Below are 25,187 nucleotides of genomic sequence, written 5' to 3'. Positions count from 1 at the left end.
AGGTGTAGTTACTCTTGTATTGTTAAATGAGTAATTTATAATAGTAACATGATTTCTTAAATTATAGCCTAAATTATTAATCTAAACCCAGCGCCATGGGTGTGAGTTGTCTTTCTAACGTTGTTCTATCCCCGTCTATGAAAATCAAGATTAAGTACACATTCAGTACTTTTTTTTGCCATTTGTTCAACTCCCTTCCGCAAGTTTGCGTGTTTTTCTTATTGGCCTGACTACGAGTACGATGCACCTTTAAAGAAACCTTTTATTGCCCTTTATGACTTTGCTCATTTTCTCTCATGCCCCTTTATCATAGATTTTTGTAATATGCATGTCCCTGTTCTGTGGACGGAATTAAGGAGCCAGGTGGCTTTTTAGTGCCATATTTTCCTGTGTCTCCATGAAAGAAATTATAGAAGAGGGAAAAAATGAGTGTATTATGAAAGCCAAAGTCTCTAATTTAAAAAGAAACATTTAATGACAACTGGATTTGGTGGATTGCAACTGCTCAACGTCCGTGACTAAGTTCGGTGTAATACTCACCCTGAAGTAGGCAAAGCTGCGGTCCCGGACTCTGATACTTGGATTTCCATCGCTGTAAGTACACGGGCAAGTTCTACAGCAGTTCTTCTGCAGCCTCGGAAAGTTCTCGTCAGCGAGAAGTTTTTTTTGTTCAACTGTAAAGGAAATAAAGCAAGGAACGAGACAATTTTGAAGACCGTGCGATGTAACCATAAATGAATTCAGGTATTGCGACATATGGCATCGCACACAGCAGAAAGCTGGATCTGTAAATTTGAAATGTGTTTCCCCTCCACTCACCACCCCCCGGGCTCCTTCCCTCACATACCTCAGTCTGCTGAAGGATTTAGTTGGTGTTGTGGGGACCTCTCTCTCTTTGCTCGTATCGCTACCGATCCGGCCCGGCTTCTCCCGCACTCTCCACAGCACTGGAGCAAATGTCTCAGCTTCAGCGCGGCGCCAGTCGCTCACACTCTGCTTTCGCAAACACAAACATTTTCAAGCCATGACATGTGCGAAAACTTGCCCACTCCTAATCAAATTTTCCAGGCTGTCGGGTCGATCCCGGACACGAAAACTTCAGCATTCCCCTACCCCACCCCCTGCTTCCTTAACGCTGCCTTAGACAGACTGTATACACTGCACACGATCCAAAGCCACTCATTGGGAAAAGGGGTATTTGCATATATCTGTACAAAACTCGTTTCGTTTTCCTGGTTGAAGTTTCTGCAGGCTGGAGCTGCGCTTTTCAATTCCTGCCACTAGGATGCACGAGAGAGAAGTTTGTTACAAGGATTGGAGCTCCCCTGCTTCCACCTGCGATTAAAGCAGAGCCGGACCCTGCCAATAGTATTTGGGTGTACTGGTCAAAAAAATAGGGTGTTCTAGGCAGCAATGAGAAGGGCTCCCCCAGGGCATTCGACTTGCCAAATATCTCGAAATGCATGTTTTGCATTTTGATTTACACTTAATCCTAAGGTTTAAAATGGCCAATATTTTAACTCAGAATTCAAACACAACTTGTTTGTGACGTTTATGTGGAATTGGATTTGCGCAGAGTAGCATTTCTCCCTTCTCCAGCAACCGGCGAGAATCAGCCGAGGTTTTGACCATATTCACTGCGGGTTGTGGCCCCCTTAAAATTAGGGAACTACTTTTTTTACGAACAGCGTCCGTATATAAAACTTCCGTCCCGTTTTATTGGTAGTGTTTGATCTGAACAGTCAAATTCCACATATTATAAAAAAATCTACACCATTCCTGTAGTGCTGCGATTTCCGTTTCTACTTTCTCCGAGCTAATTGAAAAATACATTCTGGAAGCTCTGGGTGAAAATGATCATTTTAACACACAATGTTATAGGTGACCGTTCCCATGCTTTATATCAAGGTGAACATGCAGCAAAGTATGAACATATAACATAACTCCCGTGGCTTTGCTCACGGAAAGTTGGAGAGATGATTTTCTTTTGTCTTTAAAGCTGTGGTTTAGGCGGAGGAGGGGTTCTTCAAGGTGTTCAAATAACCCCTGAATTTCTATGCATTTTTTCTTTATCAGGCCGCTCCTTCTTTCGAAAGAATGTGCCGTTGATCATTCGATAAAACGCATGTTCTTCCAGAGCCAGTCAGTTCTGCAATTTGACCACTGAAAACCGATTAGATGGGTTTGCATATCTAAATATTCGTAATGCAGGATTTTGCCGTGAACAGCAGCAAAATTCTTCAGGCAGCAGAGACACACCGGTGCTTGGCCTTCGTAGAGTTTTTGACCAACAAAACTTTTTTTTTCTTTTCATTTTACTTTATTTGAATTGTTAGATTAATGGAAGTAATGCTTCCATTAAATCTTATTGTGAAATTCCGATTTGAACTGTAGACCTTTTGAAGTAATTTTCTTTAGTCTGGACAAGCTCATATCCAAAGACCCCCTGAAAAGAAGGTTCTGATGAAGGGTCACTGACCTGAAACGTTAACTCTGTTTCTCTCCCCACAGATGCTGCCAGACCTGCTGAGTATTTCCAGCATTTCTTGTTTTTATTTCAGATTTCCAGCATCTACAGTATTTTGCTTTTATTTACCCTGAAAAGGACCCCTGTCTATGCCATTGCCTCACTCATGGCAGAACCTGCATCTCAAGGATTGGCCTTCACAGCTGTCAGCAAAAGTGCACCAAGAGAAGACACCCCACCGAAATGGATTGGTTGCTGCGTGTCCATCATCTTTTATAGTTGGAAGGATGCCAACCATACTATGCCACTGCCTCACAATGCTACAGTGATTCGCTTGGTATGGGGATGTGCAGCTTCCAGAGCTTAATATCTGCCTAATAGTAGAAGGGTGCAACTGCAGGTGTGAATCTGTGTCAGGCCTGTTGATACTTTGCTTTGCAGATGCAAAATTTGGATCCATAGAGCCACTGAAGGCAGTGCCACGGAAGCCGGAGGCACTTTGAGTGGGTCACATGATGCCTCCAGCCTTGCCACGTGGCACTCCATGCTGGGAAGGGCACTCGTGGGGACAAGGCCTGTGTGCACTGGAAGCCTCCGAGCTGGTGCTGTCATGATGTCACTCAGCTGATTTGACACTCTATTTTTGAACTTGGACGACACAGGTTCATTCATAGTACTCGCTTGTCATTCAGCAAAGAACATGCGTTGAGCTGCATGAGGGGCCCAGCATTAGCGTTATTTAAAGGGCTAGACATCCAATTTGCAGGTAAGGTAATTTAGAATAACATATGCTTTTGCAAAGTCCCTGGAAGTACTGTGGAGTAATTTTGCAGGGGTTGTGGTAGTTCCTTGCAGGGAATGTTGCTGCATCATCACAGGGAGAGCAGAGGATTTGCTGACCTGTCCACAAAAAGAGTGCAAAAGGTATGGGGGCTGCAGTTGCAGTGGCCCCTGCATCTGCAGCCTGACAGGAAGCTAGAGCATAGATTGTGGAGAGGGCAAGCTCTGTGTAATGCCCTCTGCCAAGTTGGAGTTGAACTCCTCCATGCTCCGTCACACTGACAGGAGGCTGTCAAGCAGGCCAGCCAATGCACAACATCTCAATGTGCATCCTCATCAACGTTCTCCTATATGCCACCCCATTGAAGTCTTCATTTGAATCTCCTGTAGCAGAACTCGGCTGCGACCTTGCCCTCACTAACTATCCTTTCTCCCTGGCCTGGCTGCAGCCCGTTTGTGCCCAGTGACACATGACATGCAGATCGCAATTCTTTACTTGCATCTAAGGTACGTGCAGCTGTTGGCTGCATGTTTCAGATGATGGGGCCTCTTCATCAGTGCTTTGCTGTTGCTCCCGCTCTCTTCCTCCTGGGTGTGCTGTGGCTGGACAGGCAGCAGTTCATGGGTGTATAAGAGCAGGAAATCAGAATGGGGAAGGTGCCTGCCACAGCTGAGTAGCTGGAGGTAAGTGGAAGCAGCAGGATCTGAATTTGAGGCTGGCATCATTAGAATGTGTGCAAGGGTAAGGTGAAGTAACTGGATGTTATGCCTGAGTCCTGAGTGCAGGGACTGCTGATGGGTGAGTGATGAGGGTGTAGTGCATTGAACAGCATTAAGAGACTGGTGGAGCAGTGGGTAGAAGATGTCATATGAAAATGCATTCACTGTCCTTGACTGCCCATGTGAGGTCATGACTCTTCTTTTGGCAATGCTGCCAGGTCCTCGGGGCCATACTCCAGGAATTGTCCTCCCTGGCCCCCTGCTTTCATTTCAATTTGAGGGTGGTCTTTAAGGGGCTCCTGCCTCCCTGCAGAAAAATTGTCTGGCTCCTTCCATCCACCTCCACAACTAAGACCTCCAGCACCACATCCATGAACCTGGGAGCCCTCTCTGTGCCCTGGTGTTCTACTTTCCTTGTTTAGAATTGCAGAACTGATCTTCAGCAGAGGCTTCTGTAGTTTATTGTAGCTTCTCCTTGAGAGGGACAGGCTTTTGCACTACGTGCTCTCTGCAAACACTGCTCAGCCCTCTACTGAGTTCTCTGGCAGCCAACAATGCTCAGACTGACACTACAATCAAGTAAATGAAGCGGCAGCACCAAGTATGTATGTTGCTTATCTCCACAGCAATGGGCACAGGCAGGACGTGAATCGTGACTCCTATGCCCAAAAAACAGTTGGACTAAATACTAGCCCAGCAAATTTAATGTATTTCTAGTCATCTCTTCCGGTATAAGCAGGGAGTAAAGAAGGTAAAGCAAAGTTAAAGGATGTAGGATAATAGGACCATAGCATGCAGATGTAATTCAGCTTCCATTAATAAGGCATAATTCTGTCCTTATGTTTTATATTTACATTATAAATTCCTGTGTTCATATTTATAATGGAAACTGCCTATGTCAGCTGATCATTCTGTCACTGGGCCTCTACTTAAGGGACAAATACCCAATGTAATCAGGGAAATACTTGTGGTTTCAAATCCGCAGCTTCTTGAAATTTCTGTTTACACATCAACATTATCATTTCAGCAAAGCAGGATGTTGCAATGCTAAAGTTAGTGTGGATTTTTGAGTACCAAACATGAACAAAATAAATTAAAATCTATTATCTGGCAGAGATCAAGTAGACCCTGCAGGAATTTCAGTAAAGTAATTTCAATTTTTGTCACTGACCGGGTTGGCAAATAGCCCAAACCATTTGCCATTACCATTTTGTCATTGACAAAGCAGCCATTTACAGCATGCTAAGGATATCAGCTCTTTCAGGCAGGCACAGGTACTCACTGTGTATTTTGTACTGTGTTACACAGTGGTGCAGTGGTTAGCACTGCAGCCTCACAGCTCCAGGGACCCGGGTTCGATTCTGGGTACTGCCTGTGCGGCGTTTGCAAGTTCTCCCTGTGACCGCGTGGGTTTTCGTCAGGTGCTCCGGTTTCCTCCCACAGCCAAAAAGACTTGCAGGTAAATTGTCCGTTGTAAATTGCTCCTAGTATAGGTAGGTGGTAGGGAATATGGGATTACTGTAATATTAGTATAAATGGGTGGTTGTTGGTCGGCACAGACTCGGTGGGCCGAAGGGCCTGTTTCAGTGCTGTATCTATAAATAAATTAAGGTGCAATTGCCTATTATCTTTCTCTGTGCTTCAATCCAGTTTCAGGTATTTGTTTATAACTTCATAGTCAAAATCTTCAAGGAGAATCATTGTGTGAGTAAATTGGAATCAATATTTTTCTTATGAACAAACTAAAAAGAATCTCAAACTTGCAGCAGCTGGGATCTCAGCTGCCAGACCCCATGATGTAATTGCCAGGGTTGTGCAGTACTACTGCAGAAAATTACATATATATGGACCTCAGGTGAGAACATCTTGATATCGCCACAGTCGAATATTCACTATTATGGCTCAGGCATCACTCGTTACATGGTGGCTGCAATGCTTTCCTTGAAACCATCCTATGTGTACAGCGTGCAAATCATATTAACACCAACATGCCTGAGAGAGGCAGTGGCGTAGTGGTAATATCATTGGACTAGCAATCCAGAGGTCAAGTTAAGTGCTCTGGGGACATGAATTTGAATCCAACCATAGCAGATGGTTAAATTTGAATTCAATTAATAAATCTGGAGTTTAAAATAAAAAGCTAGCTTAATGGCGACCATTGTTAATTGTTGTAAAAGCCCATCAGGTTCAATAATGTCCTTTAGGGAAGAAAATCTGCCATCCTTACCTGGTCTGCCCTGCATGTGACTAGACTCTTAAATGGCCTAGCAAGGGCAATTAGGGATGGACAATAAATGCTGGCCTAGCCAGTGATGCCCACATCCCATGAATCAATAAAAAAAATGGTGGGAAGGATATATGCCTTTTTAAGGCTGGAAAGTACAATTGCTCTTTACTGTCTAAATGAATACACAGGTCAGTTACAAGTCAGGTTGCAGATTAGAACTTCAGCTATATTTCATTAACAGCTCAATTACAAAGTTGTAGACATTGTGGAATTGCTATGCTCTTAGAGAGAGAGCTGAAATACAGACCATGTTAAGATTGTGTAGCTATGAGAAAGAAAGCCAAGCATGGGAGGTAGAAAGTGTCAAATATCTTAAAGGTAGAAATGGTGTTTAAAAAGTTTAAACTTTCCAGCATTTACAACTAACTGTTCATTTGTTTTTAGTTTGTTTGAACTTAACTGTCTGTGGTTTGCTGTAGCTGATAAATAAGTAAAGAACTCCCACTTCCACTCTGACCTTTCTGTCCTTGGCCTCCTACAATGTTCCAATGAAGCTCAAGGAACAGCACTCATTTTTCCACTGGGAACTTTACATTCTCCCAGTTTCAACATTGAGTATAACAACTTTCGATATTAACCATTGCTCCCATTTTCTCTTGGACAACAGGTGCTGGTAATGGAGGATTGCTGCACCAGATCTGCTGGGAGTGGAGGAAGAGTAGGCTAGTGCTTGGTGTGAGAATCTCATATCAGTGCATGGCCGGTGGAGTGGTCTATATCCCTGGGGTCTACCGGCCTGTTTTCCACCACATTCCCAGGCCACAAGAGCCTTCTTTGTCAGATTTTCGATGCTTCCCTCCCCACTCTGCTATTCTGCTATAATCACTTATGAGATGGACCCATCTCTTGGTCATGGAAGAGAGTGTGGAAGTGTAGGGAGATTATGGAGGAAATTGGTGATCATTGAGCTGGAAACAGTTAAGGTTGTTGGGCCTGAGTAAAGCATTCTTGCTCCTCCAGGCTCACAAACATGACTGTAAATACACTTACCTTAAGGATCCAGGCCTTTTTGCCTCTATTTGGAGGATTGATCAATATCCCCCGCCCTACTCCATTCCATACCACCCCATACCACCTCTGTTAAACCCAGCATTGGGTGGGTTGAGGTAAGTTCGAAATATCTTAAACTTTAATTTCTCACTTGACACAAGCTCACCCATTCTTGGGTGTTAAAGTTACCTCCATTAACTCTGTTTCTCTCTCACTTTCTTTCACTCTTCATTTTAATTTGCAGCTTGACAGGTTGCAGTGTATTTACAGTGCCTGGACTGAGACTGCAAAGCAGAGCATGAGCACTATTTCAGAGTTGTGGCTATCCCTAGGTTCATGTTATATTTTCAAAGTATCTGTTATTATTTTATTTCTGACTCTACTTCTGTTTACAAAAGTAAACAATATTATTTAGCTTGATAGGAAAGTTATTCTCAAGGTTAAACAGTTTACAATATGAATGTAAGTTGTGCAATCTCTTAAAAGGTAGGCTGAAACAATAAACGCTGAACCAAACCCTGTCATAAATTCCAGACTGATGCTGGTGAACCGCTTAAATCTTTACCTTCAATTTTGCTTAGTTTTATTTTAACATTGATTCTTCCTGATCCAAGCTGCATCATTTGAGTCCAATCTAGTGGTCAGAAGGCAAGAAAATGAGCTTGAAATACACTGGGACCTTGCTATAATGTGGTCCACATCATGCGACTGCATAATAGGTGAGACCACGTTCTAACGAGGTCCTTTCAAAAGCACCAAGCCAGTAGCCAGAATAATAAACAAAGTGAAGACAATCAATTCAAATAAATTAAATTTTATTTCTCCTGGTAACAGAAATGTGAATATATATGTAGAATTGGTATTTATTGCATGGATGAATGCGTGTCAATGAAATCAGTAATTTTTAACTTTTCACATTTACTCCTAACTCTACCGTTGCTAGATGTAGGATATTCCGATGCAGTTGACTTTTCGTTGGCTTCCAACCATCTCGACGACTCTTCTAGGTGGAGGATGCCTGTATGGGATAATGGCAGTGGCTCGGTCTCGGCGCTGTCGTCATCATCAGCTTGCTGGACATCTTGAGGGTTTGGATCTGTTACAGTGGTCAGTATTTGATCATCTGTCATCATCTCATTGGTAGCTTCTTGGCATCGACATTCAGCCGTGCATTGATGTTGTCAGGATCTAATTCGGCTCCAAGTATGGACCTGGTGTTGTTTAGATTGTAGGCATTAAATCCATTGTAGTCCGTAAAGCTGTTCTCACTTTCAAGTATTTCTTCTTCAGTGAAGTGTTCGAAATCCTCCATGTTATCGCTGTAGGTTTCTGTCTCAAATGCAGCATCCAGGGCATATCTCCAGGAGTTTTTGATACAGTTAATTAGCACTTCTTGCCAGGCACAGCTGCATATGTGGATTCCCGTTTACATGTGAAGTTTTTTTTTATTCATTCGTGGGATGTGGGCGTCACTGGCTAGGCCAGAATTTATTGCCCATCCCTAATTGCCCTTGAGAAGGTGGTGGTGAGCTGCCTTCTTGAACCGCTATGGTCCTTGGTAGGTACACCCACAGTGCTGTTAGGAAGGGAAAGTTTATTCAGCTGAGTTGTCGCATTGTCCTTACTGTCCACCATTCTCCTGATCAGTTCTCTTCTGCAGTTTCATTTGAAGGTTGATATGATGCCTTGGTCAGGGGGTTGAATTTTTGACATGTTTTTCAGCAGGTAGCTGCATTCGATATTCCCATCTCATGTTACCAGGTTCTCTGGGGTTGGGTCTGCAGGGCAGTTGTCAAGCAGCAAGGTGGCCTTCTTCGGCAGTTTGTTCTGTCTGAGATGTTTTCTGACTTTTGTTATGAATTCATATGGAACCAGTCTTCAAAAATTGATGAAGTTCCAGGCTTTGGTGCTACTTGAGTATTGGCATGGTGGTGATTTTAGGTTTAGATAATGGAAGCAGCATAGTTTGCCAAATTTGCTGATGTTGGGCAGAGTCAGCCTGTGTAGACCAGTTTTATTGGACTGTCAACCTTGTCGTTATCTGTTTAAATCATTTTGCTAGTGTCGTTTCTTGTCACTAGTGTCTTCTCTGGTAACATTTTGTAGTACAGGGCCATCTCATTGCAGATATTGAATTGTTTCTCGGTGTATCCTCATTGGTGTAAAACCCTCTTTAATTCAGCAGGAAGTGATTTTGTGGCTGGCTCGTCCATGGGCCTCGTCTTATAATAACTTACAAAATGCCATGTCGGTCCTTGAATCTTGCTAACCATCCTTTGTTGGCTCCAAACTCAACTGAGGCATTGCTATTTCCAGACGTTTGGTGGGCAAACGTTTTAGCCTGAGCTTGAATAACAGGATCGGATACAGGTACACTCTCAGCTGGGATAACCACGTTTATACGGCCTTGTCGAGAGGTGTGTTGTTGGCATTTCAGGCTTTTCTTACTTGGCCACCTTTATCCATCTCCATCAATACCCTTCTTAACTTCTCTTCATCTTTAAGTCACCCACAAAGCGTTGATACAACAATCCTTGCTCTTTGTGAAATGGATATTTGTGCAGCACTTTCCTTGATCTGGGCAATAACTTTCAGCTTCTCAGTGATGGTAAGATTTTTCACTTTCGTGATTCAGTACACTTGATTTTGCATTGACCGTTGTATGGGTATCAGTGCAAGTTTGACTAGTATTTACATAGAGAAAACTGGCACCTTAATTAGTCACGAGGCTGCCATCTCATTAGCTGGTTCTAAATCATTTGTGGAGCATTTATATTTCAGCAATGTTCTGAAATACATTCTGAAATGATTTTTGAGGTCCATGATGGACACGGGTTCCACACTACAGCAGGAACCCAGTGTACTATTAATTCCAGTGATGTTCCCATTAGTACTGTTGCTGTAGCGCAGGGACTGTTGCCTTTTCCACTTGACTGTTCTTCAACCAATTGCAATTTGTTGCAACAAATTACACAGTTGTTGCAATAGGGGGGGTGCTGACCATTATATATTTGTTGAGCTTGTCTACCATTTCCTGTTTTGTGCTATTTTGGCAGGTTCATGTGAATTTCTCTTTAAAAAAAAAATGACCAGGCTGATATCTGTCTGATGAAAGGGAAACCAGTATTGAGCATGTCTACTGATGCTGTTGTAACCGTCAATGTTTTGCTGAGGCTTGGACATGCGGCATAGTGGCGCAGTGGTTAGCACCGCAGCCCCACAGCTCCAGCGTCCCGGGTTCGATTCTGGGTACTGCCTATGCGGAGTTTGCAAGTTCTCCCTGTGACCAAGTGGGTTTCCGCCAGGTGCTCCGGTTTCCTCCCACAGCCAAAGACATGCGGGTTGATAGGTTAATTGGCCTACCTAGTGTAGGTAGGTGGTAGGAGAATGGTGGGGATGTGGTAGGGAATGTGGGATTAATGTAGGATTAGTATAAATGGGTGGTTGTTGGTCAGCACAGACTCAGTGGGCCGAAGGGCCTGTTTTGGTGCTGTATCTCTCTATGACTCTATGCATTTTGTGTGAAAGAAACTATATAAAATTTCAAGTGGTCTGTAATTAAGGACTCTTTTGGTCTGTTACTAACAGTAAAGGAAAATCTCAGCAAAAGTTAGCAGCTCTGCTTGTCAAAAGAAAACAGTAGAAAGAATGAAGGCATTTCTGGATTTGGGTCTGACAATATCCTCTGCTTCGCAGATTCATAAAGGTGCACAATTTGAATTTAGGCTCTATACTAAAACACTTGGCTGATGTCAGTGAGTATGAGATGAAAATTTTGTAGCTACTATTGTATGAGAGGCATAAGACAGTTAAGGTGGTGGATACATAAATTGTTCTCAAAGTTCTTGTACACTAGAATTGTTTCTCTTCTTAGGAGATGTGTTTCATTATTAGCTGTGGGGCATGAGTTTGGCTTCAGATACATTCTTCCATCATTGTTGCACACGAATGTTGCTGGTGGTTGAACAATGGCATTTGTGTGATGGTTTTCAAATGGCCTCAATTTGCTTGGCTACTAGTCTGAAGGATGTATTCAATCTTTATTCTTCTTTCTTGCTGTACAATCAGGAGATAGAAGAACCAGGTTCCGACTAGAGGAGATTCCAGATGTCACCTCATGTGTTATTAGTTTTTCCACTTACTTAATCTATAAATGTCCATTTGCAACTTTCTTCTCTCATCTCATTCCTCAGGTATTATCCTAGGCCCAAAAGTTTTCAGCTGTTTCATCAATGACTATCGTAAGGTCAAAAGTGGGGATGTTTGCTGATGATTGCACAAGTGTTCAGTGCCATCTGCAACTCCTCAGATAATGAATTAGTTCATGCCTGCCTGCAACAAGACATGGGCAACATTCAGGCTTGGGCTGATAAGTGGCAAGTAATATTTGCACCACACAAGTGTCAGGTAATGACCATCTTCAACAAGAGAGAATCTAACCTCCTCCCCTTGATATTCAATGGCATTACTATCACTGAATGCCCCACCACCAACAAACTGGAGTTACCATTGACCAGAAACTTAACTGGACAAGCCACATGAATACTGTGGCTATAAGAACAGGTCAGAGGCTTGGTATTGTGCTCACCTCTTGACTCCCCAAAGCCTGTCCACCATCTACAAGGCACAAGTCAGGAGTGTGATGGAATACTCTCCACTTGCCTTGATGGGTGCAGCTCCAGCAACACTCAAGAAGCTCAACACCATCCAGGACAAAGCAGCCCTCTTGATTGGCACCGCATCCACCACCATAAACATTCACTCCCTCCACCAATGATGCACAGTGCCTGCAGTGTGTACCATCTAAGAGATGCACTGCAGCAACTCGCCAAGGTTTCTTCAACAGCACCTTCCAAACTCGCAACTTGTACCACCTAAAAAAAAAAAGGGCAGCAGGTGCATGAGAATGCCACCATCTGCAAATTCCCCTTCAATTCATGCACCAGCCGGACTTTGAAATATATCACCATTTCTCCATCATCACTGGAATTCAGATATCCTGGAACGCCCTACCTAACAGCACTCTGGGTGTACCTACGCCACATAGACTGCAGGAGTTCAACTAGGGCATTCACCATCCCCTTCTCAACAGCAATTAGGGATGAAGAATAAATGCTGGCCTTGCCAGTGATGCCAACATCCCATGAATGAGTTTTTAAAAATCTATACTACTTACTGCTATACCCAAGTTAGTGTTGTTTGATTCAGATAGTGTTGTAGATATATGCCTCTATATGCCTTCATCTAAGACATTGAATAATGAGTATGAGGTGAATGATAAGAGCAACCTTTATTTATTTAGTGCCTTTAACGCAGTAAAATGTCCCAAGGTGCTTCGCAGGAGTGTTATCAAATAAAATTTGACACCAGGCCATATAAGGAGCTGTTAGGGCAGATGACCAAAACGTTGGTCAAAGAGGTAGGTTTAAAGGAGCATCTTAAAGGAGAGAAGAGAGATAGAGAGGCTAAGAGGTTTACGGAGAGAGTTCCAGAACTTCGAACCTGAGCAGCTGAAGTGCCAATGGTTGAGCAATTTAAAATTGGGAATTCACAAGGCCATAATTGGAGGAGCGCAGATATCTCGGAGGGCTGTGGGGCTGATGGAGATTACAGATAGGGAGGGGCAAGGCCACAGAAGGATTAGAAAACAATGATGAGAATTTTACAGTTGAGGTGTTGCTTCACCTGGAGCCAATGTAGGTCAATGAGCACAGGGGTGCTAGGTGAACAGGACTTGGTACGAGTTAGGACGTGGGCTGCAGAGTTTTGCATGAACAGTTTATGGAGGGTAGAATGTGGGAGGCCGACCAGGAGTGCATTGAAATAGCCAAGTCTAGAGGTAATAAAGACATGGATGAGGGTTTCAGCAGCAGATGAGCTGAAGCATTGGCAGAGTTGGGTAATGTTACGGAGGTAGAAATGGTTCTTAATGATGGTGCAGATATGTGGTCAGAAGCTCATCTTGGAGTCAAATGTGATACTGATCTTGCAAACAGTCTGTTTCAGTTTCCGGGGAGAGGAATGAAGTCAGTGGTACGGAGTGAAATTCATGGAAAGTCCAAAGACAATGGCTTTGTTACTCCCAATATTTAGTTGAAGGAAATTTCTGCTCATTCAGTATTATTTGTTGGACAAGCAGTCTGAGAATATAAAATATTTGTGTTTTTTTTTGGTCATTATCATTTGGGACCTGTCACTAAGTACTAAAATTGTAAATGCTGCAAAACAGAAGGTTAATATAGCATGCCCCATTAAATCCTTATTCCCATTTATAAATTGAAAACTCTTGAGCACTATGCTAAATGTATAAATAGCAAGCTAAGAAAATAAAGGAGACTTTAAAACATCTTGGCTGGACAACAATGACCTATTGTGACGTCCCTTATGAAGGCACAGTGGTTTTTCTTTTTGCTTTTTTTCTGTGCTTATCAAGAGACTGGATGGCAGTACTGAAAAAACAAGACACTCCTCTAGTTTCAATGCAGTAACATAATTGAGAACACTTTAGTATAAGTAGGGCTCATATGAAACTCTACCTACTTTGCAATGACAATGTACCTCAGTGCAGATCTCAAGAATAACTGGGCAGCTGTACAGTTTAACACTCAGCAAGGGCATCAGAATTCAAATCTAATTATTATTTGCATTTATATTCAAGTTTTCCAAGGACAAATGTGCCAACCTTGGTTGGGTTGTGCCAAGAAAAGAGGTTATATTTAGCCTAAGGGAAGATTATAGAGCTTCTTAAATTATTCCAACTGGCAACATATTTGAAATTGGGGCTACAGATTCAAATTAGAATCAAATTTAAATTTAAATCCAGTTTACATGTCCAATGTTCAAGCTGAAAAGAACAGAATACTTAGAAAATCTGAAAAACATATTAGTAGAGAACACATGTAATTTATTAGTATTATACAAGCAAGGATCATACTAGCTAATATAAAATAAAAACAAGAAATGCTGGAAATACTCAGCAGGTCTGGCAGCATCTGTGGAATGAGAAACAGAGTTAACGTTTCGGGTCAGTGACCCTTCTTTGGAACTGGCAAATATTAGAAATGTCATAGGTTATAAGCAAGTGAGGCGGGGTGGGGCAAGAGATGACAAAGGAGAAGTTGTAGATTGGACAAGGCCACATAGCTGACCAAAAGGTCATGGAGCAAAGGCAAACAATATGTTAATGGTGTGTTGAAAGACAAAGCATTAGTACAGATAGGGTGTTAACGGACTGAATATTGAACAGCAGCAAGTACAAACATGAAAAAAAAAAGCAGTGGGTAAGCAAACGGAACAAACTAAGATGAAATGAAATAAACATACAAAAAAAAATTGTAAAAACTGTAAAAAAAGAAAAAATAACTAAAAATAAAAGTAAAATGGGGGGCCCGTCATGCTCTGAAATTATTGAACTCGATGTTCAGTCCGGCAGGCCGTATTGTGCCTAATCAGTAAATGAGATGCTGTTCCTCGAGCTTGCGTTGATGTTCACTGGAACACTGCAGCAAGCCCAGGATAGAGATGTGAGCATGAGAGCAGGGGGGAGTGTTGAAATGGCAGTGAACATCAACGCAAGCTTGAGGAACAGCATCTCATTTACCGATTATGCACACTATGGCCTGCCGGACTGAACATTGAGTTCAATAATTTCAGAGCATGACGGGCCCCCCATTTTACTTTTACTTTTAGTTATTTTTTCTTTATTACAATTTTTACAATTTTTTTTTGTATGTTTATTTCATTTCATCTTAGCTTGTTCAGTTTGCTTACCCACTGCTTTTTTTCATGTTTGTACTTGCTGCTGTTCAATCTTCAGTCCATTTGCACCCTATCTGCACTAATGCTTTGTCTTTCAACACACCATTAACATATTGTTTGCCTTTGCTCCATGACCTTTTGGTCAGCTATGTGGCCTTGTCCAATCTACACCTTCTCCTTTGTTATCTCTTGCCCCACCCCCGCCTCATTTGCTTATAACCTTTGACATTTCTAATATTTGCCAGTTCCAAAGAAGGGTCACTGACCCAAAACGTTAACTCTGCTTCTCTTTCCACAGATGCTGCCAGACCTGCTGAGTATTTCCAGCATTTCTTGCTTTTATTTCAGATTTCCAGCATCCGCAGTATTTTGCTTTGATCATACTAGCTAATATGGAGATGCTTCCAACATCCCTCAAGTACTGGTGAGTTGACCAGAAATCATCTGTAGCACTGTGTACAGCTTGGGCCTCCTTATTTGAAAAATGATGAATTGTGTTAGAAGCAGTTCAGAGAAGGTTCAGTTGACCAGTTCCAGGGATGAAGGGCTTATGAAGAAAGGTTGAACAGGTTGGGCCTATACCCATTGGAGTTTAGCAGAATGAAAGGTGATCTTATTGGAACATATGAGATCTTGAGGGGACTTGATAGAGTGGATACCAGGAGGATGTTTCCTCATGTGGGGGAGACTAGAACTAGGGGACACAGTTTAAGAATAAGAGGTCTCCCTTTTAAGATGGAGATAATGAGATTTTTTTTTCTCTCGGGATTGTTTGTCTGTGGCATTCTCTTTCCCAGAAAGCAGTGGAGGCTGATCATTGAATTTATTCAAGGCTGAGTTAGATAGGTTTTTGATACATAAGGGAGTCAGGGGTTATGGGGTCAGACAGGAAAGTGGAGTTGACACTGTAACCTGATCAGCTGTGATCTTATCAAATGGCGAGGCAGGCTCGAAGGGTCGAATGGACTTCTCCTGCTCCTAAATCCTATGTTCCTATATCTCAGATGATATCCACATGTAAGACTATCACAAATACAGTATTATCTATGATTGGAGTTACCTGAAATCTGAAGAGAAAATAAAGATGACATTTAAAAATAAAATAGATGTGAACTAAGTGAACTTGGAAGTTTCACTTTAGATTTGGAAATTACTATAATCAGAGAATTAACTTGCATTTGAAGAAAATGAGTTTGCTTTACTTTGTGATTTTATTTATGGATTAAACTTTAAAGGTTTGTTTTGGGTTAAAATTTATTCTGTTTGGTGCAGCATGACCTCCTGTACCCCTTTACATGACCAGACATTTTTTATCTTTACCAATTTTGTTCCCATCAAGCTCACAGGATATTCTGAGTTGCAATGACGTTGACCACACTGGCTGGAATGACATAACTGCAGCATGAAAAGTTATAAAATATCCTAGAAATATTTTTGCAATGCCAACATCTGGACCCTCTATTAAAGATACATGCACAACACTTTCAGTCATTATATGTAGAGATGCTACATGCATTGATCGGAACAGGGACTTTAAGAAAGTTACTATGAATATTTCTAAAGAGCTTCACCACTGAGTGAATAATAGGAAATGGTTAACAGCAATGCTACAGTGCTAAATGTCGCATTTAATAATGTTATACTGCAATTTAAAGTGACATACTGTGGAAAATCATAGAAAATTAATTTAAAGCGGATAAGCATATATACATTTTGAAAACTGAAGTCTCTATAAAATCCAAAACAGAACTTTTTTAAAAATGCACAGTTGACACCAATAATGGACAAATAATCAATGATAAATTATATAAACAAGTAATTTCCCCTTTCTTTTGGAGAGAGGTCACTGTTATATTATCCAAAATGACTTAGGAATGCTTAATGCAAGCTCCAGTATCTGTGTCTAAAGTGTGATTATTTGAGAGGGTCTGGGAACCACAAGACATAATATGGTGGCTGCAAGGTGTTTGTGAGTAGAGCTCAAACCCAATGAGCTAGGTAAATGCTGAATTTCATTGTGAAAAACACCCAAATTAGTGCTACAAAAAACCAGTATAAATCATGCAGAAAACAAGATGGCTGCTGCCACAATAATGCATGCGCAGTTCCAGCCCATGATGAATTGAGAGACCAACAAGATTGAGAAAGGTAGCCAGAAAATGTAAATTCAAGGACACGGATGAAAGAATAGTAGATCAGCTTGTTTGGGGTTCTGCACATCCTGATGCACAAAAAGCTTCAATTGGAAAGGACAAGCTTACAATATCACAGCCTGTAGACACTGCCAGAGCACATGAAGCCATGAGTAGACAGATGAAGATGCTGATTACCCAAACAGCTAGCCTTCAGTTAATTCAAGGGAAAGAAAACAGTGTTGATACAATGAAACAGCAACAAAGGAATTCACACCTGAAGAGAAAGATGTGTTAGAGATGTGGACCACTACATGAGCTCATAGAAAGAAATGTCCCACATATGGATCAAACTGCAGAGCTTGTGCAAAACCCAATCACTGGGAGATGATGTGCAGGACAAAGAAAGTAGATGGTAAAGGAATTACCAGAGGCAGAGCAACAGGGCAAATGCAAAATAAAGGAAGCCAAAACATCCATACTGTGGAAGATGTCAGGAAGTTTGAGGACACAATAGACATAGGAACCATAGAGCTACATGAAATTTCTGGATGCAGAAGCTCCCAAAGAAAATAAATTTACATAATGATATAGATTAGGAAGCAGGTGAGAGGTAAGCCCACAACCATAAATCTGAAGCTGCAGCATGATACTGGAGCACAGAGTAACACCATCCAACTCCGACTATACCAGAAGATTTTTCCTGAAAATTTGAAAGATGGTTACCCAAAGAAAAGTGCTTTGAAACCAAGTAACGCCATGCTGAAAGCATACAGTGGAACTAAAATTTGACAGCCAGGAATGAACCAAATCAGAGGGACACATAAAGGAAAAGACATTAACTGTATGTTCTATGTCATTGAAACAGATGGTCCAGCTATCGTGGGGTTGAACAGTTGGGAATAGATGCAGCTGATCTTGGTAAACCATGAGATGGAGGAGGCATCAATGAAGGTTGAAGGTAGCACACCAAATGAAAAGAGCCCTCCAATCTGATGCAAGGAATGTATCCAGAGTATTTTGATGAGATTTTGGCTGCTTTAAAGATTTTGAGTATCACATCACCATTGGCACAGAGAAGAAACCACGTAAAGTACCAATAGAGCTAAAAGGAAAGCTTGAAAGGGAACTCAAAGAGATGGAAGAAAATAAAGTGATTGTCAGAGTCACAGAGCCTACAAATTGGGTAAATTCCATCGTGGTGAGAGAGAAGCCAAGTGGACGTCTATAAATTTGCCTGGATCCCAAAGATCTTAATCAAGTAATAAAGAGGAATCATTCCCCTACTCCAAAACTGAAAGAGATCACGCCAACAGTAGCTGGGACAAAGGTTTTCAACAAGCATAATGCCGGAAATGGCTACTGGAACGAGAAGCTTGACAAGGAAGTTTTGCTGTTGACAGCTATTACGACCAGGTGAGGAGGGGTCTCAGGCTCCCCTTTGTCCGCTTCCCTGATTTGACCGCAACAGGCTTTACCTTTTTAAAAAGTGTTTTAACTTACCAATTCAGTGAGCACTTGCTCCTGTTCCTCTAATATAATTGCAGATTAACCAATCAGACAGGGTTTCTTGCGTTTAAACAAGAAAGCTGTAAGTTTGTTAACCTTATCACTCTAAACCAGTTAAAATTACTAAAATACGCTAAGATCCATGCCCCACATTCACACAAGAGCCACACACACAAATAGATTGCAGAGGGAAAAACAGAGTTGGGCGGTTGAAGTGGAGTCTGTAGTAAATGGAATTCAAATACTGAATCTCAGTTTCAGAGTTCTTGGTTGAAATTGTAGTCCTGAAGTCCTTGCTGGGCCACATGCATGGTTTGAACTTCCTTCTCAGGTACCAGAAGGCAAAAGAGAGGTTTTATCCTTGTCCCCCAGTTGCTGGCTGTGCTGGGCTGTAGGTTTAATGCTTAGAGATTGCAGCTGAGGCTTCTCTGAGACCTTTCTGACGAGAGGGAGAAAGGAGAAAGATTGCAGTTCCCTTGATGACTTACGGTTACAGTCTGCCTTCTGAGTCACCACTCACAATCTCTAGAATAACCCAAACAGTCATATGATATGACCAGCTCTTTCTGTTTGAATGAGAATCTTCTGGAATGGTCTCTGAAATTCAAGGCTCTCCCCTCAGGCTGCGCAGACATACTTGGTGGGGGGGTTTGCTCTTTCAAAGTCAATGGGTGTCGATGGCTTTTGATGACCAACATTGACAAGGCTATCTCAGATAATTGAATCAGAGAGCACCCCATTGTTCTGGCCAGGCTGTGTCAGTCATGTCTGTCTCCAGTCTGATCCTTTTGTTCTTTCATATGCAAATGTTCGTGGCCATCTTGGCTGCTAGCTGTTCTGTTTTAAAAGTTATTTGTAACAATTTCCAGGAAAAGTCTCAGGCAAAGTTCCACATGAGGAAATTAATATTTTCCATTTGGCATGTGGGGTTTTCATCACACAACATTCAATATACCCTTTGGGTGGTACAACTTCCTGCATCTACCTTTTGGCCTTAAAGTGAGACAGGTTGTATTCCAGCAGAAAATAGATGACATACAGGGGATGCAAAAGAGCAATCAACATAGCTGATGATATCCAGATCTATGATTTAGATGAGAAAGACCATAGAGAGAAACAGAAATGCTGGGATCAAGCTGAAGGCAGACAAATGGATTATAAAGGTGACAGAATACCAATTCTTCAGAATGGTGTACACACCTGATGGAGTCAAGCTGAGTTCTGAAAAAATCACAGCTATCTCTGCGATGGAAATACTGAGAGACACGAGCTGAGAAGTTTTCTTGGCTTGATCCAGTACATGAGCTCTTTCATACCTCACATGTCGGAGCACACAATAAACTTACGAGAGCTGATGAAAGAAGATCTTGAGTATCAGTGGTCAGAGTCACGAGAAAAGTTTCCGTAAACTCAAAGAAGTAATATGCCAGTAGGCAAATCTTTCATACTGCAATAGAGTGAAACTTGTCACTATGCAAGTAGATGCTTCTACAAAAGGAATGGAGGTGGTCCTGGTACAAGAAGGAAAGCTGATAGCTTTCGCATCTAAAGCTCAAACATCAGCTGAGATGAGATATGCCAAGATAGAAAGAGAACTTTTGGCAGTGGTGATTGGATGCAAGAAATTCTATACCTCTCTCAGTGGAAGAAGATTCACTTTGGAGAGTGATCATCATCCACTAGAACAGATTTACAAGAAAAATCAGTGCAGAGCACCAGCAAGGCTATAGACGTTACTCTGGAGGTTTCAGAGTTACAGTTTCACTCTCAAATACAACCTAGGAAGAGAAATGGTGCTAGCGGAGACCCTATCTCATCTGTGACCACATGAGAAACCCGAGATATAAGATCTAGGTATAAAGATACATCACCTAGTGAATGTGACATGACTGAAATTGAATCAAATCAAAAATGAGACCAGTAAAGATGAAGAGTTAACAGATGCTGTCTTAGCAAGTGATTCAGGGATGGCTGAATAAGATGCAACAAACACAACCAGTAATACAGTAGTATTGGTCAATCAGAGATGACATCTCACTAGAAGACTGTGTTTTGTTGGCTGTATCCAGAATCATCATACCCAAAACGATGCAGAGAGAATTTCTCCAGAAGATGCATGAAGGCCACATAGGGAGTGGAGAAGTGTAAGCTTACAGCCAGATCAGCTATGTACAGGATAGGCATCTACCAAGTCATTGAAAAAATGGTATCCACATTCAGTGTATGCTAGATGTAAGGAAATGCACCAGCCGACAGAGGAGATGATGGCTAGTGAGGTACCACCTAAGCCATGGCATACTGTGGGAGCTGACTTGTTCACACTAACCAGGAATGGTATCTTATATTAGCAGATTATTATTCAAAGTTCCCATTCATCAGACAGGTAAAAGATTTGACAGCTACAACAATCACCACAACAGTATGAGTCCTGTTTGCCGAGCAAGGGATTCTGGAAAGGGTCATATGTGATAATGGAATCCAATTCACCTCCAGAGAGTTTAAGGAGTTTGAACAATATACATTCAACATCATAACCGCATTACCCAAGGGGACACAGTTTTATAGAAAGACCATCTAGATGGTCAAGAGGACCCTCATAAAATGCTGAAAGACAAAGGAAGACCCAAACCTTGCCTTACTGTCACTCCGAGCTACACCTCTCCAGGCTGACATGAAATTGCCTGCAGAGCGAAAGAATGGCAGAAAATACAGACAACTTTACAAAGCAAGATACCCCCCCCCGACCCCCGCAAATGACCATGAGGAAATAAGGCAACAAATCACTGATGCACAGGTATAAGAAAGTCAGCACTTCAACATACATGCCTGAGTTATTGAGAGGACAAATTGTGCATATCCACGATCCAATCTTGAAAACCTGGAACCCAACAAAAGTTGTTGGTAAAGCTGAGACTCCAAGATCCGACATCATCGAGACTGAAACCAATAAGCACATGAGAAGGAACAGAGTCCATGTTCAGCCTACACCAGTACTGGAAAAGCAGAGAAGGTCGTCAGCGACATCGCCAACAAGCGACACAACATTAGCAACATCAGCAGCAAGCAGAGCAACATTAGCAACATTGCCAGTAAGTGACACAACATCATCAACATCAAGCACAACTTCTACAACACCAGGAGCAACACGTATAATACCGTCAGTATGGTGCACCAACTCACGGCAGATAGGGATGATAGCAACCAAATCCACAAAATGGTGGCACAATATCTTGCCACCAGAACGATATCATGAATAAAGTGTTTAGAATTACGCGTTTAATTGGAAAAGTTCATTGTAAATAGTCTTCAGTTTAGCCAAAAGCAAAGAAAAACAATTAATGTTTGAAAAAGTAATGTTCATAGCAAAAGGCATTGCGATGTTTTTAGAGAGGAATGTTATATTGGTCAAAATGACTTAGGGACTACATTGTTTAAGCATTTGTATAGATATATCTCTACAATGCCACATCACTAAGTACTGCACTACAACCTGTGTACCAAAGATGCGTTGTATCATTCTGCCACATATGGAGAGATGTTAGAAAATACACTCAATACAAGCTCCTGTATCTGTGTCGAAAGTGTGAGTATTGAACAAGCTCTGAGAATCACGAGATGTAACAGTCAGCTTCCTCTTTCTGTTTATTCTTGATGTGATGAAAGGCCAGTAATGAAAGGCTAAGATAAGAATAGTTTGTTATGCAACTTTTTGACATGCTGTTTTTGGGAAGTCACATCTTCAATAGTAGAAAAGAGTGTGGGTTTTCAATAGGTTATTTTTTTGCAAGTGCTTTTCCAATTTGTTTCTGATTATTGATTAAATTAGTTTCCTGATTATTGACATCAGGCTAACTATTGAGTAGTTATCAGGTATGGCTTTGCCAAGGTTTCTTTTTAAACATGGAAACAATATTTGCCTCTTCCCGACATTGCAACCTCATATGTTCATCAATTCCACAAAATGACCAACAGTATTTCATAAATCTTCTCAACTTTCTAAGTATATGATAGTTGAAAATTGTTGAAAATAAAGACATGTTGTCGAAGCTTTTCGTCTTGCACTCATGAGGACAATATGCAAGAATGACCAATGTAAGGGAAAACAGCAACTTATACTGCATGAGAAGAAAGTGCTGATGGATTGGCAAATGAACTCTGATTTCACACTGCTGCTATGCTGCTGTCAGGCCAAAAAGACATCCTGCCTATCACACAAATGAGTAATATATGAATTTCAATGCCAGTATAGGTATAGCATCCCAAAGACTGGTGGATCATATCAAACAACATGTCCCTTCCACTGTTCACAATGGGCAAGGTACAGGCCGTACCCAACTAGTCCGTGCTTGCAAAACTCAAAACACTGTGTTCAGCATTAGATTCTGCGATTGGACAACATTTGCTAGATAATCCACAGTATGCTAAGAATTACGCTGACAACCAATTTAAGATTGTCAGTAGGGCTTGCAGTGTGGTGCATTTGCATGTTCTGGAAGCTACATATATTAATTCACAGGGCCCTGTTCTTTGCAGACAGAAAGAACATGTACATACATTGCGTCTATTTCAGCTGAACAAAACAAGTGACAGGCATTTGCTGGTTCATTCCTCAGGGCAATGCCTTGACCAATCAGAGTCAAGCTGCCTGGTTTAAATTTCAAACAAAGCTCGGCAGTTACTGTCAGTCACTGTAAATTGGTGCATTCTCCATGGCAACACCTCTGCCAATCAGAGTTCACTTGCCAACCAATCAGCACTCTCTTCTCATGCAGTATAGGTTGCTGTTTTCCCTTACATTGGTTATTCTTGTATATTGTCCTGATGACTGCAAGATGAAAAGCTTCAACAACATGCCTTTATTTTCAGCAATTCTCAAGTTCTGTACTACCAAACGACTATTTATATGATAGTTAATGGTTTATCTCCAACACAGAAGTCCTCGAGGCGGCCAACATCCCCAGCTTATACACACTACTGAGTCAGCGGCGCTTGAGTTGGCTTGGCCATGTGAGCCGTATGGAAGATGGCAGGATCCCCAAAGACACATTGTACAGTGAGCTCGCCACTGGTATCGGACCCACCGGCCGTACATGTCTCCGCTTTAAAGACGTCTGCAAATGCGACATGAAGTCCTGTGACATTGACCACAAGTCGTGGGAGTCAGTTGCCAGCGATCGCCAGAGCTGGCGGGCAGCCATAAAGGCGGGACTAAAGTGTGGCGAGTCGAAGAGACTTAGCAGTTGGCAGGAAAAAAGACAGAAGCGCAAGGGGAGAGCCAACTGTGTAACAGCCCCGACAAACAAATTTTTCTGCAGCACCTGTGGAAGAGTCTGTCACTCTAGAATTGGCCTTTATAGCCACTCCAGGCGCTACTCCACAAACCACTGACTACCTCCAGGCGCTTACCCATTGTCTCTCGAGACAAGGAGGCCAAAGAAGAAGAAGAAGAAGAATGGTTTAGAACTAACATTGTGTTAAAGTCTGGAAGGACATGCTGTTATGTTTCTGTGTCAGAATGTCAGGTGAAACTCCATTAATAGACATGAATTTAAACCAAAGATAAGGTAAGTTTCCTATTTAATCTGTCGCCTAGAACTTTCATTTTTAGTGGAGGGGGTTGAAAGGAGAAGAAATTAACTGAGATGATATACATTTGAAATGTAGCATGCTAGGACTGTTCAAGTTTGATACTGACAAGATGGGAGTGAGCATGTGTGGGAGAGGTGATAGAGAGACAGACGCATGTACTTACTAACTCAGTGGTTTGGCTCTCATCCCACTTGTTCAATAGCTAAATCACACAAGGAAAATACAAAGTCAAACTCTAATGGAATACTTAAGTATGACAGCTTCGTTTATAAGTGAAAAATCAACTTACTGCAATATATATTTTATTATAATGTTTAAATGACAGTTTAGTCTGATTTACCAATTAGTATTAGACTTGCAATGTCAATATAAAGGGAAAAACTGCAACTGCTAGAAATCTGAAATTACACAGAAAATAATGGAAATGTACAGTAGGTTTGTTCCTAAGGGAAAACACTTTGCGTAAGTCCACCTGAAATATGATGACCTTTCTTCTCTTCAAAGATGTTGACTAATCTGATGTCTATTTCTTGCATTTTCAGTTGTTTTTCATCAATTTAGTTGTTAGACTTGAGTTTACAACATTGCTATAAAATGCCTCCTCTTAAAAATTGTAAAAGTGCAGCAGGTTCCATTGTCAGTAGATTAATATAGTGCTTAATTGTTTTCTGAAATCAGTGCATTATGGTAGGGCATACTGGGCAGAACAGGGTGTAAAATGGGCAAGAACTGATTATCCACCCATTATACATCTTGTCCAATTTTTATTTCTGTTCAAGTCAGTTGAGCAGAAAAGCAAACAGGGTATCTAGGAGGCAGCAAATCTGATCTCAGCCATTTTCCATCCTGCACTGATTTTAAATAGTATTTATTTGTGGTAATAAAAAAAAGTGCCATTCATTTTATTTGTTTTTATTCCAGAAAAGGACGTGCATGGAACCTCATAATAACCCAA

The 25,187-nt window shown here is 41.6% G+C and overlaps 1 protein-coding gene and 1 long non-coding RNA gene across 4 annotated transcripts in view; one reads left to right on the top strand and one right to left on the bottom strand.

Moving 5' to 3' along the window:
• The window catches only part of cobll1b (cordon-bleu WH2 repeat protein-like 1b), a 235,779-nt gene extending 234,506 nt beyond the window's left edge, over nt 1-1,273 (bottom strand). For 2 of the 3 annotated variants that reach the window (XM_068035220.1, XM_068035221.1), the window contains exons 1-2: nt 848-1,273; nt 541-674 (exon numbers count right to left, since the gene is read on the bottom strand). In XM_068035220.1, the coding sequence (XP_067891321.1) occupies nt 541-590 (50 nt within the window). In that variant the 5' untranslated portion in view covers nt 591-674; nt 848-1,273. The remainder of the gene's footprint in view (nt 1-540; nt 675-847) is intronic. The other variant, XM_068035222.1, reaches the window with a different exon arrangement.
• On the top strand, nt 387-25,187 carry LOC137371996 (uncharacterized). Its single transcript, XR_010975329.1, has 3 exons — nt 387-744; nt 8,188-8,351; nt 25,154-25,187. It is a non-coding gene; the product is annotated as an uncharacterized lncRNA (long non-coding RNA).

This window comes from Heterodontus francisci, chromosome 7 (genome assembly GCF_036365525.1).
Source record: "Heterodontus francisci isolate sHetFra1 chromosome 7, sHetFra1.hap1, whole genome shotgun sequence".
NCBI classification, from domain to species: Eukaryota; Metazoa; Chordata; class Chondrichthyes; order Heterodontiformes; family Heterodontidae; genus Heterodontus; species Heterodontus francisci.
The sequence above is the reverse complement of the archived record's forward strand: the minus strand, read 5'-3'. Positions and strand labels throughout refer to the sequence as shown.